Genomic DNA, 12,891 nt, shown 5'->3' with positions numbered 1-12,891 from the left:
ATCCAGGCAATACATTTTGGAATACTACCTACAGGAAGATATTTCTTCTTTTTATCATTAATGAGTTAGTAATGTGCTTGGGAAAAGGAACGTCAATTTCCAATTTAATTCTGATTGGTTTTAATAATATCAGGCAGACATAGATGAGAAACATGGTGCTTCTGCCCTGATAAAGAGATCTGTGTTGTTCCCTTAAAGCAGCTATGTTTCTATTACCCAGACAAACCATCTCTACAGCTGCCGTGTTCTAAACCAGAAAATGCCAAATGCTCAAGCTAGGGGGTCTCCCCAAAACACGTTTTTAACAACTGAACTACAGTCTAGTTTTATTTGTAATTTTCTGCTTCTAATAATTACAAAATTATTCACTAAGCAAACTTTACTCAAGTGTCCACAACGTCTAAGTACTCTGCCAAGGGCCAGATATAAATAAAACAGCATCCTGGTTGGAAAGAAACTAAGAAGCTGGCTAGGAAGACAAACTATGTAATGAAGCAGCTGCAAGCAGAACCTGAATAGTGCTGTAAGAAGTATGTACAGAGGAGATTAAGGACACAAAGGAAGAAGTAGTGATTCTGAAGGGATGTCAAGAAAGGTTTCTATTGAAGAGGGAAGCTTGAGTATTAAAGGGGACTATTTCAGAAGAAGAAGAGAAGTACATCCCATGCAGCAGGATCAGCATGAGCAAACATGTAAAAGAGTGAAATAAACTCCACTAGGCCTAGGACACAGCAACTTTCAGTCAGAAACTGGAGCCTAGGAGGTGCTGGTAGGAAATGAGGTAGAAGCAACGAGGTGGGTTTAGAACAGATCGTGTCAAGTCTGGAATGCCACGTGAGAGTTTAGACTCGTTCCTGTTAAGAGTTGGGATGTCATTACATCATTTTCGGCAGGAAAAGCATGCATGATCATATTTTAGAAAGACAGCATTGGCATTAGTCTGGAGAGGCTAGAGGTGGGGCCAGCAGGAAACTGGAGCAGAGTCAGGTAGGAAGTTGCAGTTGCAGGCCAGCTAAGACAGCATCTGAGCTCAGCTAAGCAATGACAACGAGATGGAGAGAATTCACTCAGATCTAGGAAGAAACACCCAGGGACAAAAGACCCAGTGGCTCAAGGTCGTATAGCTAGTGACAGAGCCGGAATCAAACCAGACAGTCTGACTCTAGACTGTCCTCTTTGCCTTCATCCTGTACAGCCCAAGGCTTCTCAAATTTTCACGTGCATATAAATCTTTGGGGGATCCTGTTAAAATGCAATTCAGTGGGTTTAACATGGAGCCTGAGATTCTGTATTTTTAAGAATTTCCCAGGTGATGCCAGTGTTGGTGCAGTTTGAGGGCCATATCCCTTGGGCACAAGGCTTTAGAAGGACTCTTGGACTCCAATAAGGAGGTCTCAGGGGTAGGTCAAAATTTGGGAGCCATTATTCTATAGGTGATCATATGCCTAGACTGGACACAGAACTATAAAATATAGGAAGGGACAAATAAAACTTGTAGGAGAGAATGCCGAAGAGTGACTCAGTAAGAGGAAAAAAATTTACTGGATTTGACAACTGAAGGTTGCCTTTTCCACCTGAGATGGTGCTGTCACAGCCTTGATTATAGTGGACTGAGGAAGAGACTATTACATAAGCAATATAGACAATGTATTATTTTGGGGGGAAGAATAATCAGAAGAGGTAGGAGCTAGAAGAAAAAGGCACAGGGGTGAAAAAAAAAGAAGTTTGTTGTTAACTGTGAATATCATGATGCAAAAGATAAGCAGGTTTAGAGGCACGGGAAACACTTCGATTTCTTAGAATTTTCTAACTCTGAAACTCAGTTCTTGCCACATATTTATCAAGTACAAGCAATTGCCAGGGACTGTTCTGGGATCTTTGGCTACATAGCTAACAAGACTCACAGAGTTCCATGCTTCTGTACAGCAGATAGTTTGGTAGCTGAGGACAAATAATAACCAAAATAAAAAAACAAATAAATTGGATGTCATAGTTCAGGCGAATGTGTTGTGGGGGAAAAAAGAAGACATAGAGAAGGGTAAGTGAAATCAGTAGTGCTGGATAGAGGGACTGGGGGTTACCATCTTAGTCAGGCTGGGGTCCACTGAAGTGACTACTGGGTGACGTGAGCAGACCTGGAGGAAGTGAGCAGTTCTGATACATCTGAGGCACTGCAAGAAGTCCAAGTGCCTAGAAGGAGGGGAGAGCAGGGAGCAGCAAGCAATGAAGTCAGAGAGCTTGGCCAACCTAATCAACACAAGACTATTTAGAAATGAGGGAAGCAAGAAAACAAAAACATCAAACCTATCAGAATGAACCAGAAATGGATAGCCAACAAGGACCTACTGTGTATATGGAACTTTACCAATGTTAAGTGGCAACCTGGACGGGAGGGGTTTTGGGGGAGAACACATATATGTATGGCTGAGTCCCTTCACTGTTCACTTGAAACTGTCAAAACATTCTTAATCAGCTATACCCCAATATAAAATAAAAAGTTTATAGAAAGGAATGAAACTACGATTAAATCAATACTGGCTGCTTTATTGTTTTCTTCACCGATGATGATAGCTCTTCTTACTATATGTACTCTCTTTGCTACTTTACAAAAAAAAAATTCATATAAACTGTACAAAACTCTCCTTTGAAAATCAATAAAGCTGAATTAATCTAAATAGGACTTACTCGCAGTCGTATAAGAGGTTTCTCTGGCTGTCGAGAATTTCCCAGACGTTCCCGTTCTGCATTTTCAAGCATTTCTTCAACCTCAAAATAAAGATATTGTCATGACTAGGGAGAAGAGGTACTTCTGGCTGGCATCTAGTGATAGAGGGCAGAGAGGACTTGTAAAAATCCCACTGTGCACAGGACAAGCTCCCACAACAAAGCATTTCCCAGTCTAAACTGTCATCTGTGCCAAGGCTGAGAGACCCTGCGCTCCCTGAGTAGGCCGGGACAATCCACTCACTCATGCTCCATTTCCCTCTCCTCAGAGATCGGGTTCAGGGACAAGTACATGACCTCAATCCACTACAGTGTTTAAGGGGTTTATCTGGAACCACTGGGAAAAAAATGATTCTTTCAGCTGTAAAGGCAATGTAAGTCTGTGGGCCACCGCATGACAGCCTTCCTTATAGTGAAGCTTAAGATAAAAACCATAGGACTGGGTGGCACAGGACTAAACATGGAAACAGAGACAGAAGGATCTGCTATCTTAATTTGAGTTTCTGGATCTGGTCATCTTGAAACCAGCAAACCTAAATCTTTCAGTATGTGAGTTACATGCTGCGAGTAAAGTTGTGACACTGGGTGAGTTACTTTAACGTTCAATTCCAATGGGTGTTTCCACAGTTTCGTGATTATCACGTTTGCCTCAGTTTAAGGTTCAGCTCCTCTTTCTATAAAATGTGGATGGTAGACTCTACCGTCCTATAGCATTGCTAAGAGGATTAAATGCAAAATGCTGTCAACAGTGTCCAGAATATACAAGCAGTGAATAGCAGTGACAATTATCATTATCATCATGCTTTTTATGAGAATAAAATGCAAAGCAGAAGAGCATACACAGAGTAAGAACTGAGTAAATGTTAGCAATTAATGTTACACATGAACAACTTCCGTTCCAACAACAAATTTTAAGTCTAACTTGTTCTTAAGTCCAACAGTTATCCTAGGTACTCAACTAACACAATCGGTTACATAATCCTGTACTGTAATAGGTTTCCCAGCTGGTGCTAGTGGTAAAGAACCCACCTGCCATTGCAGGAGACACAGAGATGCAAGTTTGATCCCTGGGTTAGGAAGATCCCCTGGAGGAATGGCAACCCACTCCAGTATTCTTGCCTGGAGAATCCCACAGACAGAGGAGCCTGGTGGGTTACAGTCCAAAGGGTTGCAAAGAGTCAGACACAACTGAAGTGACTTGGCACACATGCACGAATAGGTTTATAATACTTTTCACACAAATAATACATAAAAACAAACACAAAAAATAAAGAAAACATTTTTAATCTTAAATGTAGCACTTTAAAAAGTACAACAGCACCAGTCACATCACTGCTGCTTTTACGCTTCCTTCCAGACATTCTTCAGCTTGAAATAAAGATACTATACTACCGTACTCTATACAGTGGTTGTGGTGGTTTAGTTGCTAAGTCGTGTGGGACTCTTGTGACCCCATGGACTATAGCCCACCATGCTCCTCTTGCCTGGGAGTCTCCATGCTCAGTATAGTTCAATAAGTATTAGCAATGAATATTAATAGTGTTATTGTTGTCTGCTAAATGACAGTATGACCATTCATATAGGTAGTTTCTTTCTCCCGTAGCCTCCCCCAATAACTACATTCAAAAAAGCACATAGGGCCAGGTTAACCTGAAGGGAAATTGCTTAGTAGAATACACTCCTTATTTAAGTGTGACATTCAAAAAGGCACAAGAATATATTCTACAAAAGTATGTTTCTTTTTATCAACTCTACCCAAAAACCAAGACCTGAACATTAATGCATAATGCAGGGGCAAGAATACTAGAGTGGCTTGCCATTTCCTTCTCCAGGGGACCTTCCCAACCCAGTGATCAAACCCATGTCTCCTGCACTGCAGGCAGATTCTTTACTGCTGAGCCACCAGGGAAGCCCTCTGTATAGCACAGTACAGTAAAGTGTACCAGAGTACAGCCACTTGCAGAGGATGCATGCATGTGACAATGTACACCAGAAATGTGAACTAATTTAAGTGATGCGACAAGCAAACGCACATCCACATTTTCAAAGTTTGCAACTTGAAGGTTCATTCATAGGAGACTTACTGTATTAAGATGTCAAGCTCCATATTATCAAATGCATTCATCCAACTTCAAAGTGGCTCAAGAAATTCTGCAGAGGTTTAGGGATGGTGATCTGCATGGGAGGAGGTATGGGACTTACACTGAAGTGACATGGTCCCTGTGCTGTGCTTAATCGTGTCTGACTCATTGTGACCCCATGGACTGTAGCCCACCACACTCCTCTACCCATGGCATTCTCCAGGCAAGAATACTGGAGTGGGTAGCCTATCCCTTCTCCAGGGGAGCATCCAGACCCAGCATTGAACCAGGATCTCCTGCATTGCAGGAGGATTCTTTACCAGCTGAGCTACCAGGGAAGCCCTAGCAGACACATTTCAAGATTTTATCTGGAGGTAGATTTCAGGGTGAAAGGATGTGTGAGGGAGATTACTAGGCTAAGGTTCTCCTCATCTACCATAGTATCCTGCCATTCCCCAATCAAACTTACTGCTTTCATTAATAAAATGAGCAAATTATCAAATCAGGATAAAAAGTGAAAAGCAATTATACATACGTCTCTCAGAAGGAGGAAAGAATTGGGGAGGGGGGCTTAAAGTTTCTTCTATATGTAACATTCTTCCATCTCAAAGACTTAGAAAAAAACTTCGATATGCCTAAACTCATTTACTGAACAGTGGTTCCCTAAAGGTTTCATGAGAATATAGCAAACATAATGTCTTCCCTCTAGTCTACTGAAATGTTTAATTCAATGTAAATAACCTCTCAATTAAAATAGATTTAATTGACCTTTATCTAGAAGAATTACCTTCTCCAAGCAGAAGTTCTGTATGACTTGGGTTACTTTAGGATTATCTGGGTTAAAAATGTCTGGATGATCAGCCAGAACAACATCATCCATGAAAAACTGCCTCACTGTGCGGAGAGGAATTTTCTGCATATTCATCTTCCTTCCTTTAACACGCAGCAAACCAATGTGTCTGAAATGAGGACAGAAATGAAAGCCTAGTCACATTGTAAATTTCCTCAGGAAGATGTGCACATCAAAACTATCATATTTGTTAATGTCTACAAAATCCTTAAAACCTCCCCTCCTTAAAAAATGTTTAGTGGTGCCTGGGCTTAGTTGCTTTGTGGCATGTGGGATATTAGTTCCCTGACCAGGGATCAAACCTGTGTCTTGGGCATTACAAAGCAGATTTTTAACCACTGGACCACCAGGGAAGACTTTTAGTAATTTGATCTTAATGTTGTATCACAGGAAAAAATGTAAACATTCTTCTTGCCCAGAATAAAATCTACTCATCCATCAACTTACCTATAGCATTCTAACATAAAATTTAACTAATAAAAAATGTTAGCCTTGAATTGGCCTAATGAACAGCAAAATCATTAATACCACTGGGGTCTTCTGCTGAAAACAGCTTAAAATCTGGGAAAATAGTAACAATATATGGAATGATCAGTCTTTATAAATAACTTTATGATATAAATAACAGCACCATCAGTACTTTTAGCCTATGAGATGATCAGATTATTATGGCAAATATTTTTAAGAATTGAATTGGAAAATATAATCATTACTCACTTCTTTACAGCTTCTCCTGGGGAAAGAGAAGTGACCACTGAACTTCCAGGCTGTGACACGTAGAAGAGCTGTTGTTCATTTTTGGTTGGAGCTATTTTACACTCATGTTCATGGCCCCAGATAACAAGATCGATGAAGTCATCCAAAAACTGCTCTGGAATGAAGTTGGTACTTCCGTGTTTACTCCTATGCCAAGATTTTTAAAAACAAGTATCATAAATGTCCAGAGATATAAAAAAACTTCATAATAAGTCTTTCTCCAGTCACTAAAGATTTATTACATTCCTTCTGTAAGCCAAAAAGTATTCAAGGGGTTGGGGATACAAAGATAGTATCTAATTCCTAATCTCAAAGGGTTTACAAGCTTGCAGGACACAGACAAGTAAAAGCCTCAAAAGAGAAAGCAGTCAATTCTATACAGAAGCAGGTCACAAAAGGTAGAGAGGAATAACTCTCCCTGTGGGAAAGCCAGAAAAGCATGAGCTCTAGCAAGAGTAAAAACCTATAAACTGGTCTGAGTGTACACCAAACAGAAACAGAAGATGGCAGTGAATTTAACCTAAACTTTAAAAAATCAAATCAAATCTCTGAATACGTCCCGTCACTTTTAACATATTTCTTTTACTGATTAAAATAATGAGAATATCTGCCTTATGTAAGAGTTTTCAATATTAAATACAATATTGTATGAATGTGATTTTCAAACCCTTATTTCATACCTAGATTAGCTGCTATTATTAAAAGATATTTGAAAACCCAAAGAGAGGAAGACAAGAAAAAAATTTTCCACAATACTGATTTACATCCCTGAGAATTTAAGTACAAGTGTTCAACTACTTCAACCAGCATCCACTTGAGGCAAGCCGACATTCATTCATTCATTCAACAAACATTTACTGAGAGTCTATTGTGTGTCAGGTTTCCCAGGTCTCTTCCAGATCCTGAAGACATAGCAACGAACAAAGTCCTTGCTCGAATGGGGGAAACTAGCAATAACACAACATGTTCGTGTATATGCATACACACACACATATACATATATATATGTCTTTTATATAAAGTTTTGTCAGATAGTGATAAGTGCTATATAGAAAAATAAAGGGAGAAGTTACATGTAAAAGGGAGGCTGTCATACACAGGGTGGTCCAGAAAGGCCTCTCTGACAGGAGACAAGTAGCAGAGGATGGAGATGAAGGACCAGGAATGCCTGAGACCTAGGCAGAGGGAGGAATTGATGGCAAAGGCACTGACATGGGAATGTGAGCTCAAGAGCAGCAAGGGGACCAGTGTAGCTGAGCAGAATGAATGCATGGAAGAGCAGGAAGTGAAATCAAAGAAGCTCATGTATCTAGGAATGTTTATGTAAAAAAACACTTTTATGTAAAAAATGTATAATGCTATCACAATGACTGAAGAGATGCAGAATAACTCAAATAAACATGATGCATGTGTGCCTTCCTGGAGCACTGGAAAAGGGAGAATTACGATGGTGGGTTGACTCTAACTTATGACATCGAAGCTGATTAGAACAACCTTGTGGAAATATTTTGCATGACAAAATCTGTTTAGGGTTTACCTTCTTTCGCTGAAAGAAAAAGAAAACTGACTGACATATAGAAGCAAATAGGAAATAAAGTGTAAAAGGCTCAAAAATTTTTGCTCAATATGAGAAAATCAGGTGTTTTTTTTTTTTTTTAACAAGACCCTGAAAACATACTTACTCTGAAAATATTAAGTATGTAAGAATGCTGAAGGTGAAAAATGACCCTAACAGCATTACAAAAAAAACCTATTATAATCACAATGAAGGGGCAGAGGGAAAGGAATTGACCTAAGTAACTTTAGAAAGTGGTGTTTTTTACTAGATATAGTAAGGCTATGGACTAAAATAATATACAAACACTGAATCCTGGCTGGCAAATTTTCTCAATTTTGAAATTACTTTATATGTGAATTAAGATTTAAAAAATAAGTAAACATAAAGATAATATAATCCAGGTTTCTACTAGAGAAAGAAGTCTCAAATAAGGGAGAAGACAAAAATGAATGCTGTAGGGCTGGATTCGAATCAGTATGAACTTGTGCTAGGGTTGTTTTTTTTTTTTTTAAACACATACGTTTGTTGTTCAGTTGCTTAGTCGTGTCTGACTCTTTGCGACCCCATGGACTGAAGCACGCCAGGCTTCCCTGTCCTTCACCATCTCTGGAAGTTTGCTCAAACACATATGTACATACAGACATGTATGCATGGATTAATAAATACACATATATTCCTTTAACTCTAGTCATGAGGGCTAAGGAGACCTGCAGTGGCAGTAAGCACACTTAGTGGCCATATCTGTGTTTCTAAATACCACTCTCTGATGAAAGCAATTAGGGCTCCTTGGAGAAGTAGTTGATTCCTGGGCTTGGGAGAAAAATACAAGAGGAGCCTGAAGCATCTTGTAGGACTGGAAGGTTAATGTTCAAAAAGTTCAAAAAACAAAAAGGAAGAGGGCTTGCTGAAAGAGCACAGAAGCCAATATAAAAAAGTTCTCAATGATCAGAGTTGAAACAAAGTAAGCAACAGCAAAAACTGCTAATACTGGATTGTACCTCAAAGAATAAAATGAATATCTTGAGTCTATAGTAACATAAATAAATGAATGGAATGAATAAGTAAATAAGTGAGAATGACAAATTTTCCTAACAGAAGACTTTCTGTCAATAATTAGAGAAAGGATAAGGGAAATTTAAAAAGTTACAAACAATACCACAGCATTAATTACTGGAAACAAGATGCAACAGTGGATGCTAAAGCCTGTGGGCCAAAGTCTAAGGGGAAACAGGATATTCACATAGTCTCAATGTATTTTTCCCACAATATTTATTATTATAAAGTAGAAGATGTGACCTTTCCAGTGGAGAAAACTGGTCTGCACCACCTTAATCAAATGATCAAGATTATTAACAACACCCTTAACAGCTACCAACCATACCAACATTATATTACCCATTCCCCTTAACAATGCTGCCATTCCACCTCTCATTCTGGTATGGAATGGCTTATGACCGTTCCTTCTGACTTATCCCTACTTGGGGAAAGCAGAAAGTATACCAGAACTGGGAAGCCCTCAGCAAGAGAAGGAGAAAACTCCGTGTCTGTTACATGGAAACCACTCATATCAAAACCCTGGCCTCTTCCTCCTTTGAAACTCACAGGGTTTAATCAAGAATATACATAAGGCAACATAACACTGCAGCCTAAAACCTTTCTTTCACTGAGTTCTGGTGATGGACAAGTACCAGAGTATTCTACAGTCAATAAATATCTCTTCAATAAATAATACTATTTAATAATAATAAAAAGAAATTATATAATCAGGCCCCAAATACCTTCAGACTCTTTTCAATAACTTTTCAACTTTGTCCCTTATATATCATTTCACTGCCACTATTGTTACCATCTCACACTTTACTATAATTATCATATAATAAATCTTGTTTCTTCAAATCTCTATTTCCTTTTAATCAACCTTGCACCCTGCCACCAGATTAAATTTCTTAAAACTACCAACAAAAAAAAGCTGATCTATCTATATTTAATATCCTGGAAAAACACCTGTATATATGTACCAGGAGTAATGTATAAGAATATTCCTGTGCTCACTTCAGCAGCACAGCATATACTAAAAAATAAAAGAATGTTCCTAACAAAAAGATTGTTAAAAAATCTGGAACTAACAAAACACTCATCAACAGGTGAAAAAGTTGAAATGTATACATCAGTGAAAATGAGTCATGCTGTTAAGCAGCAAAATGAATCATAGTAACATAGGGTTTCCCTGGTGGCTCAGTGGTAAAGAATCCATCTGCAATGCAGGGGACCTGGGCTTGATCCCTGGGTTGGGAAGATTCCCTGGTGAAGGGAATGGCTACCCACTCCAGTATTCTTGCCTGGAGAATCCCATGGACAGAGGAGCCTGGCAGGCTACAGTCATGGGGTCACAAGAGTCAGACATGACTACTGACTGACACTTTCACTTTGAAGTAACACACTGTTGAACAAAAATAAACCAACTGCAAAATATAAAGCATGGTTCCAGTTATACCAAAACCAAATAAAGATGACTCATTAAGAATAAGTGTGTAACTGAACAATAAAGAAAGCTACAGACAGATTAAATAAAAAGTGAGGACAGTGCTTCCCTCTAAAGTATGTGGAAAAAGATAGGGTCAGAAAAGGGCATGGGGTAATGTACTGCTCATGTTCCACTTCCTTCTGAATTTAGGAGCATTCGTTTTATGGTTTTTGGTATACCTTACCCATATGCTAGAAATACTCATTTGTATTATTAAGTATGAATATATATTGAAAATGATTTAAAGATGCAGTCACACAATGCACATCTAAGTTTGCCTGATCCTGCACTGACAGCTTTCAAAGAATAAGGAGCCCTTTACTAAAATATAGGTAAGCTTAGAAACAGAGATTTGGGGAACCTCAATATTTGACTCAAGAATTTTCAGAGACAGAACTTTTACCTGTTCTGATGAATCACAAATAAGTTAAACCAAGAGTTCTCATCTTCTTTCGGTCTCAACATTGTTACTTTTTTGTTGACAAACATTCGATAGAGCCTTTCATCTGGAATGGATCCTGAAATAGACATTACATTATTTAAAAAGTTATGCTTCTAAATTATGTGCTTCTCTGAGTATCTTGTTTTCCTATCAGAGAGATATTTGAAATCTGATATCATTATTCACAAATGAAAATGTTCCAAGTTCATGCCTGACAGCTGCTGAGCAGTTGTTTAGTCGCTCAGTCATGTCAGACTCTTTCTGACCCCATGGACTGTAGCTGGTCAGGTTCCTCTGTCCGTGAGATTTCCCAGGCAAGTACTGGAGTGTTTGCCATTTCCTCCTCCAGGGGTCTTCCCAACCCAGGGATTGAATCCGCGACTCCTACAAGTGTCCAGCATTGGCAGGGGGGAGTCTTCACTGCTGAGCCACCGGGGAAACCTGCTGAGCAGTTAATTGCATTCAAAGAATGTTTTCCATGTCAAGCATACTTACCTTCAAAATCTAGAAAATGGAGAATAAAAATGTTTTCTATGCTCACAGTCTTATTAAAATTTTTAATAATATTGTTTTCTACTCTATTTTTTCTATGTGTACTTTTGATCTAACATATACATTGTAAAATCCACAGAAATGACATTAAAAGGGGTGAGATTTTAAAATGTAGTTAAAAATAAGTTTATGTATATTATGCTTTTAAATAAAAACAGTGTGCTTTTAAATAACTTAATGACTTTTAAATAACTCCTCCTAATTCCCCAAGGATCATCTTAGTCTAGTAGAGGTGAATGAAAATAAACATGCAAATTGTAACTTTAAAAAATACTATAAAAGGAAAACAAGTCAGGATGCTAAGAAGGCAATTATCAGTGGGAGGACTCACTTCATGGCGTGATTAGGGAAGAAAAGCCGATGCTGCAGAAGTGTAAGAGCTAGAAGACGTCTAGCTTCCAGAGAGAACTCTTAGTGCTGCCAATGAAATGATGGCGGAACGTATGACTGGGACAAAAAAGGCAAGACATGAAAATCCAGGGCATTAGAAGGTTGATCTCCTTAGCTGCAGAAGCACTGAGAACCCTGACGAAATTGGAAGGTAAGCAGGTAAGAAAACTGAGGTAATGGAAAGGGTAGTTTATCGGTTGGCAGTCAGCTTCAAGGGTGTCTGAAAAGGAAGGGCAGAGGGTGGCAGCGAGAAGCAAGGAGAGCAGGGACTTGCCCTCCAGCCCTTCGACCCTAAGCCTGTGAGAGGCCAGGAGAAAACTGCACAGGACACAGGAACCTCATGGGCCAGTGTCACTGAGAGTGGCAGAGCACAGGCAGCCTTCAGGGACTGAGGATATGAGGAGTCTGCTAGCTAAGAAGGGTTCTAGCATATGGCAACCCACTCCAGCCTTCCTGCCTGGAGAGTCCTGTGGAAGGAGCCTGGTGGGCTGCCGTCCACGGGGTCGCACAGAGTCGGACAGGACTGAACCGACTTAGCAGCAGCGTATATACAGCTGGGGTGAGAGTAGCTGCTGGAGGGTAGAGACTGAGTCCAGCTAAGGAAAATAGAACAGGATGAGATGAGAGCTTGGGGAAAAAAGGGATGATGGAAGCAGTTTGCTTCTGGCAGTGACTAAGGCATAATGGGGTCTGTCCTTGGTTTGAAAGTGTGAGGATCAATCATTTTCTTCAGATATGATCCCTAACATTACAGTGATTGAAATATCAGTAGTTTTTTTTCAAGTGTATTTTACTTCCTGCTCTATCACTTGCAAAAATCAGACATAATATTTTGATCTCATCTTCTGTATCTCTAAAATAGAGATTGCCATGATGATTTTCTATTTGTTGGCAAAATTATGTAACTTGGGCAAAGACTCTACACTTCCTACAGAAAATATTTAAATAAACCATCCATCCTAATTATTCTTTAAAAACATATACAAAGAGAAATGAGTACTAAGGCTTCTATTA

At 39.2% G+C, this 12,891-nt stretch overlaps 1 protein-coding gene across 5 annotated transcripts in view; it reads right to left on the bottom strand.

Annotated features, from left to right (window-relative positions):
• Positions 1-12,891, bottom strand: part of MRE11 (MRE11 homolog, double strand break repair nuclease) — a 72,471-nt gene that overhangs the window by 39,283 nt on the left and 20,297 nt on the right. For all 5 annotated transcript variants that reach the window (XM_070473701.1, XM_070473699.1, XM_020895466.2 and 2 more), the window contains 4 exons: positions 10,897-11,011; positions 6,373-6,558; positions 5,593-5,764; positions 2,686-2,766 (listed from right to left, as the gene is read on the bottom strand). In XM_070473701.1, the coding sequence (XP_070329802.1) occupies positions 2,686-2,766; positions 5,593-5,764; positions 6,373-6,558; positions 10,897-11,011 (554 nt within the window). The remainder of the gene's footprint in view (positions 1-2,685; positions 2,767-5,592; positions 5,765-6,372; positions 6,559-10,896; positions 11,012-12,891) is intronic.

Source organism: Odocoileus virginianus, chromosome 10 (genome assembly GCF_023699985.2).
Source record: "Odocoileus virginianus isolate 20LAN1187 ecotype Illinois chromosome 10, Ovbor_1.2, whole genome shotgun sequence".
NCBI classification, from domain to species: domain Eukaryota; kingdom Metazoa; phylum Chordata; class Mammalia; order Artiodactyla; family Cervidae; genus Odocoileus; species Odocoileus virginianus.
The sequence above is the reverse complement of the archived record's forward strand: the minus strand, read 5'-3'. Positions and strand labels throughout refer to the sequence as shown.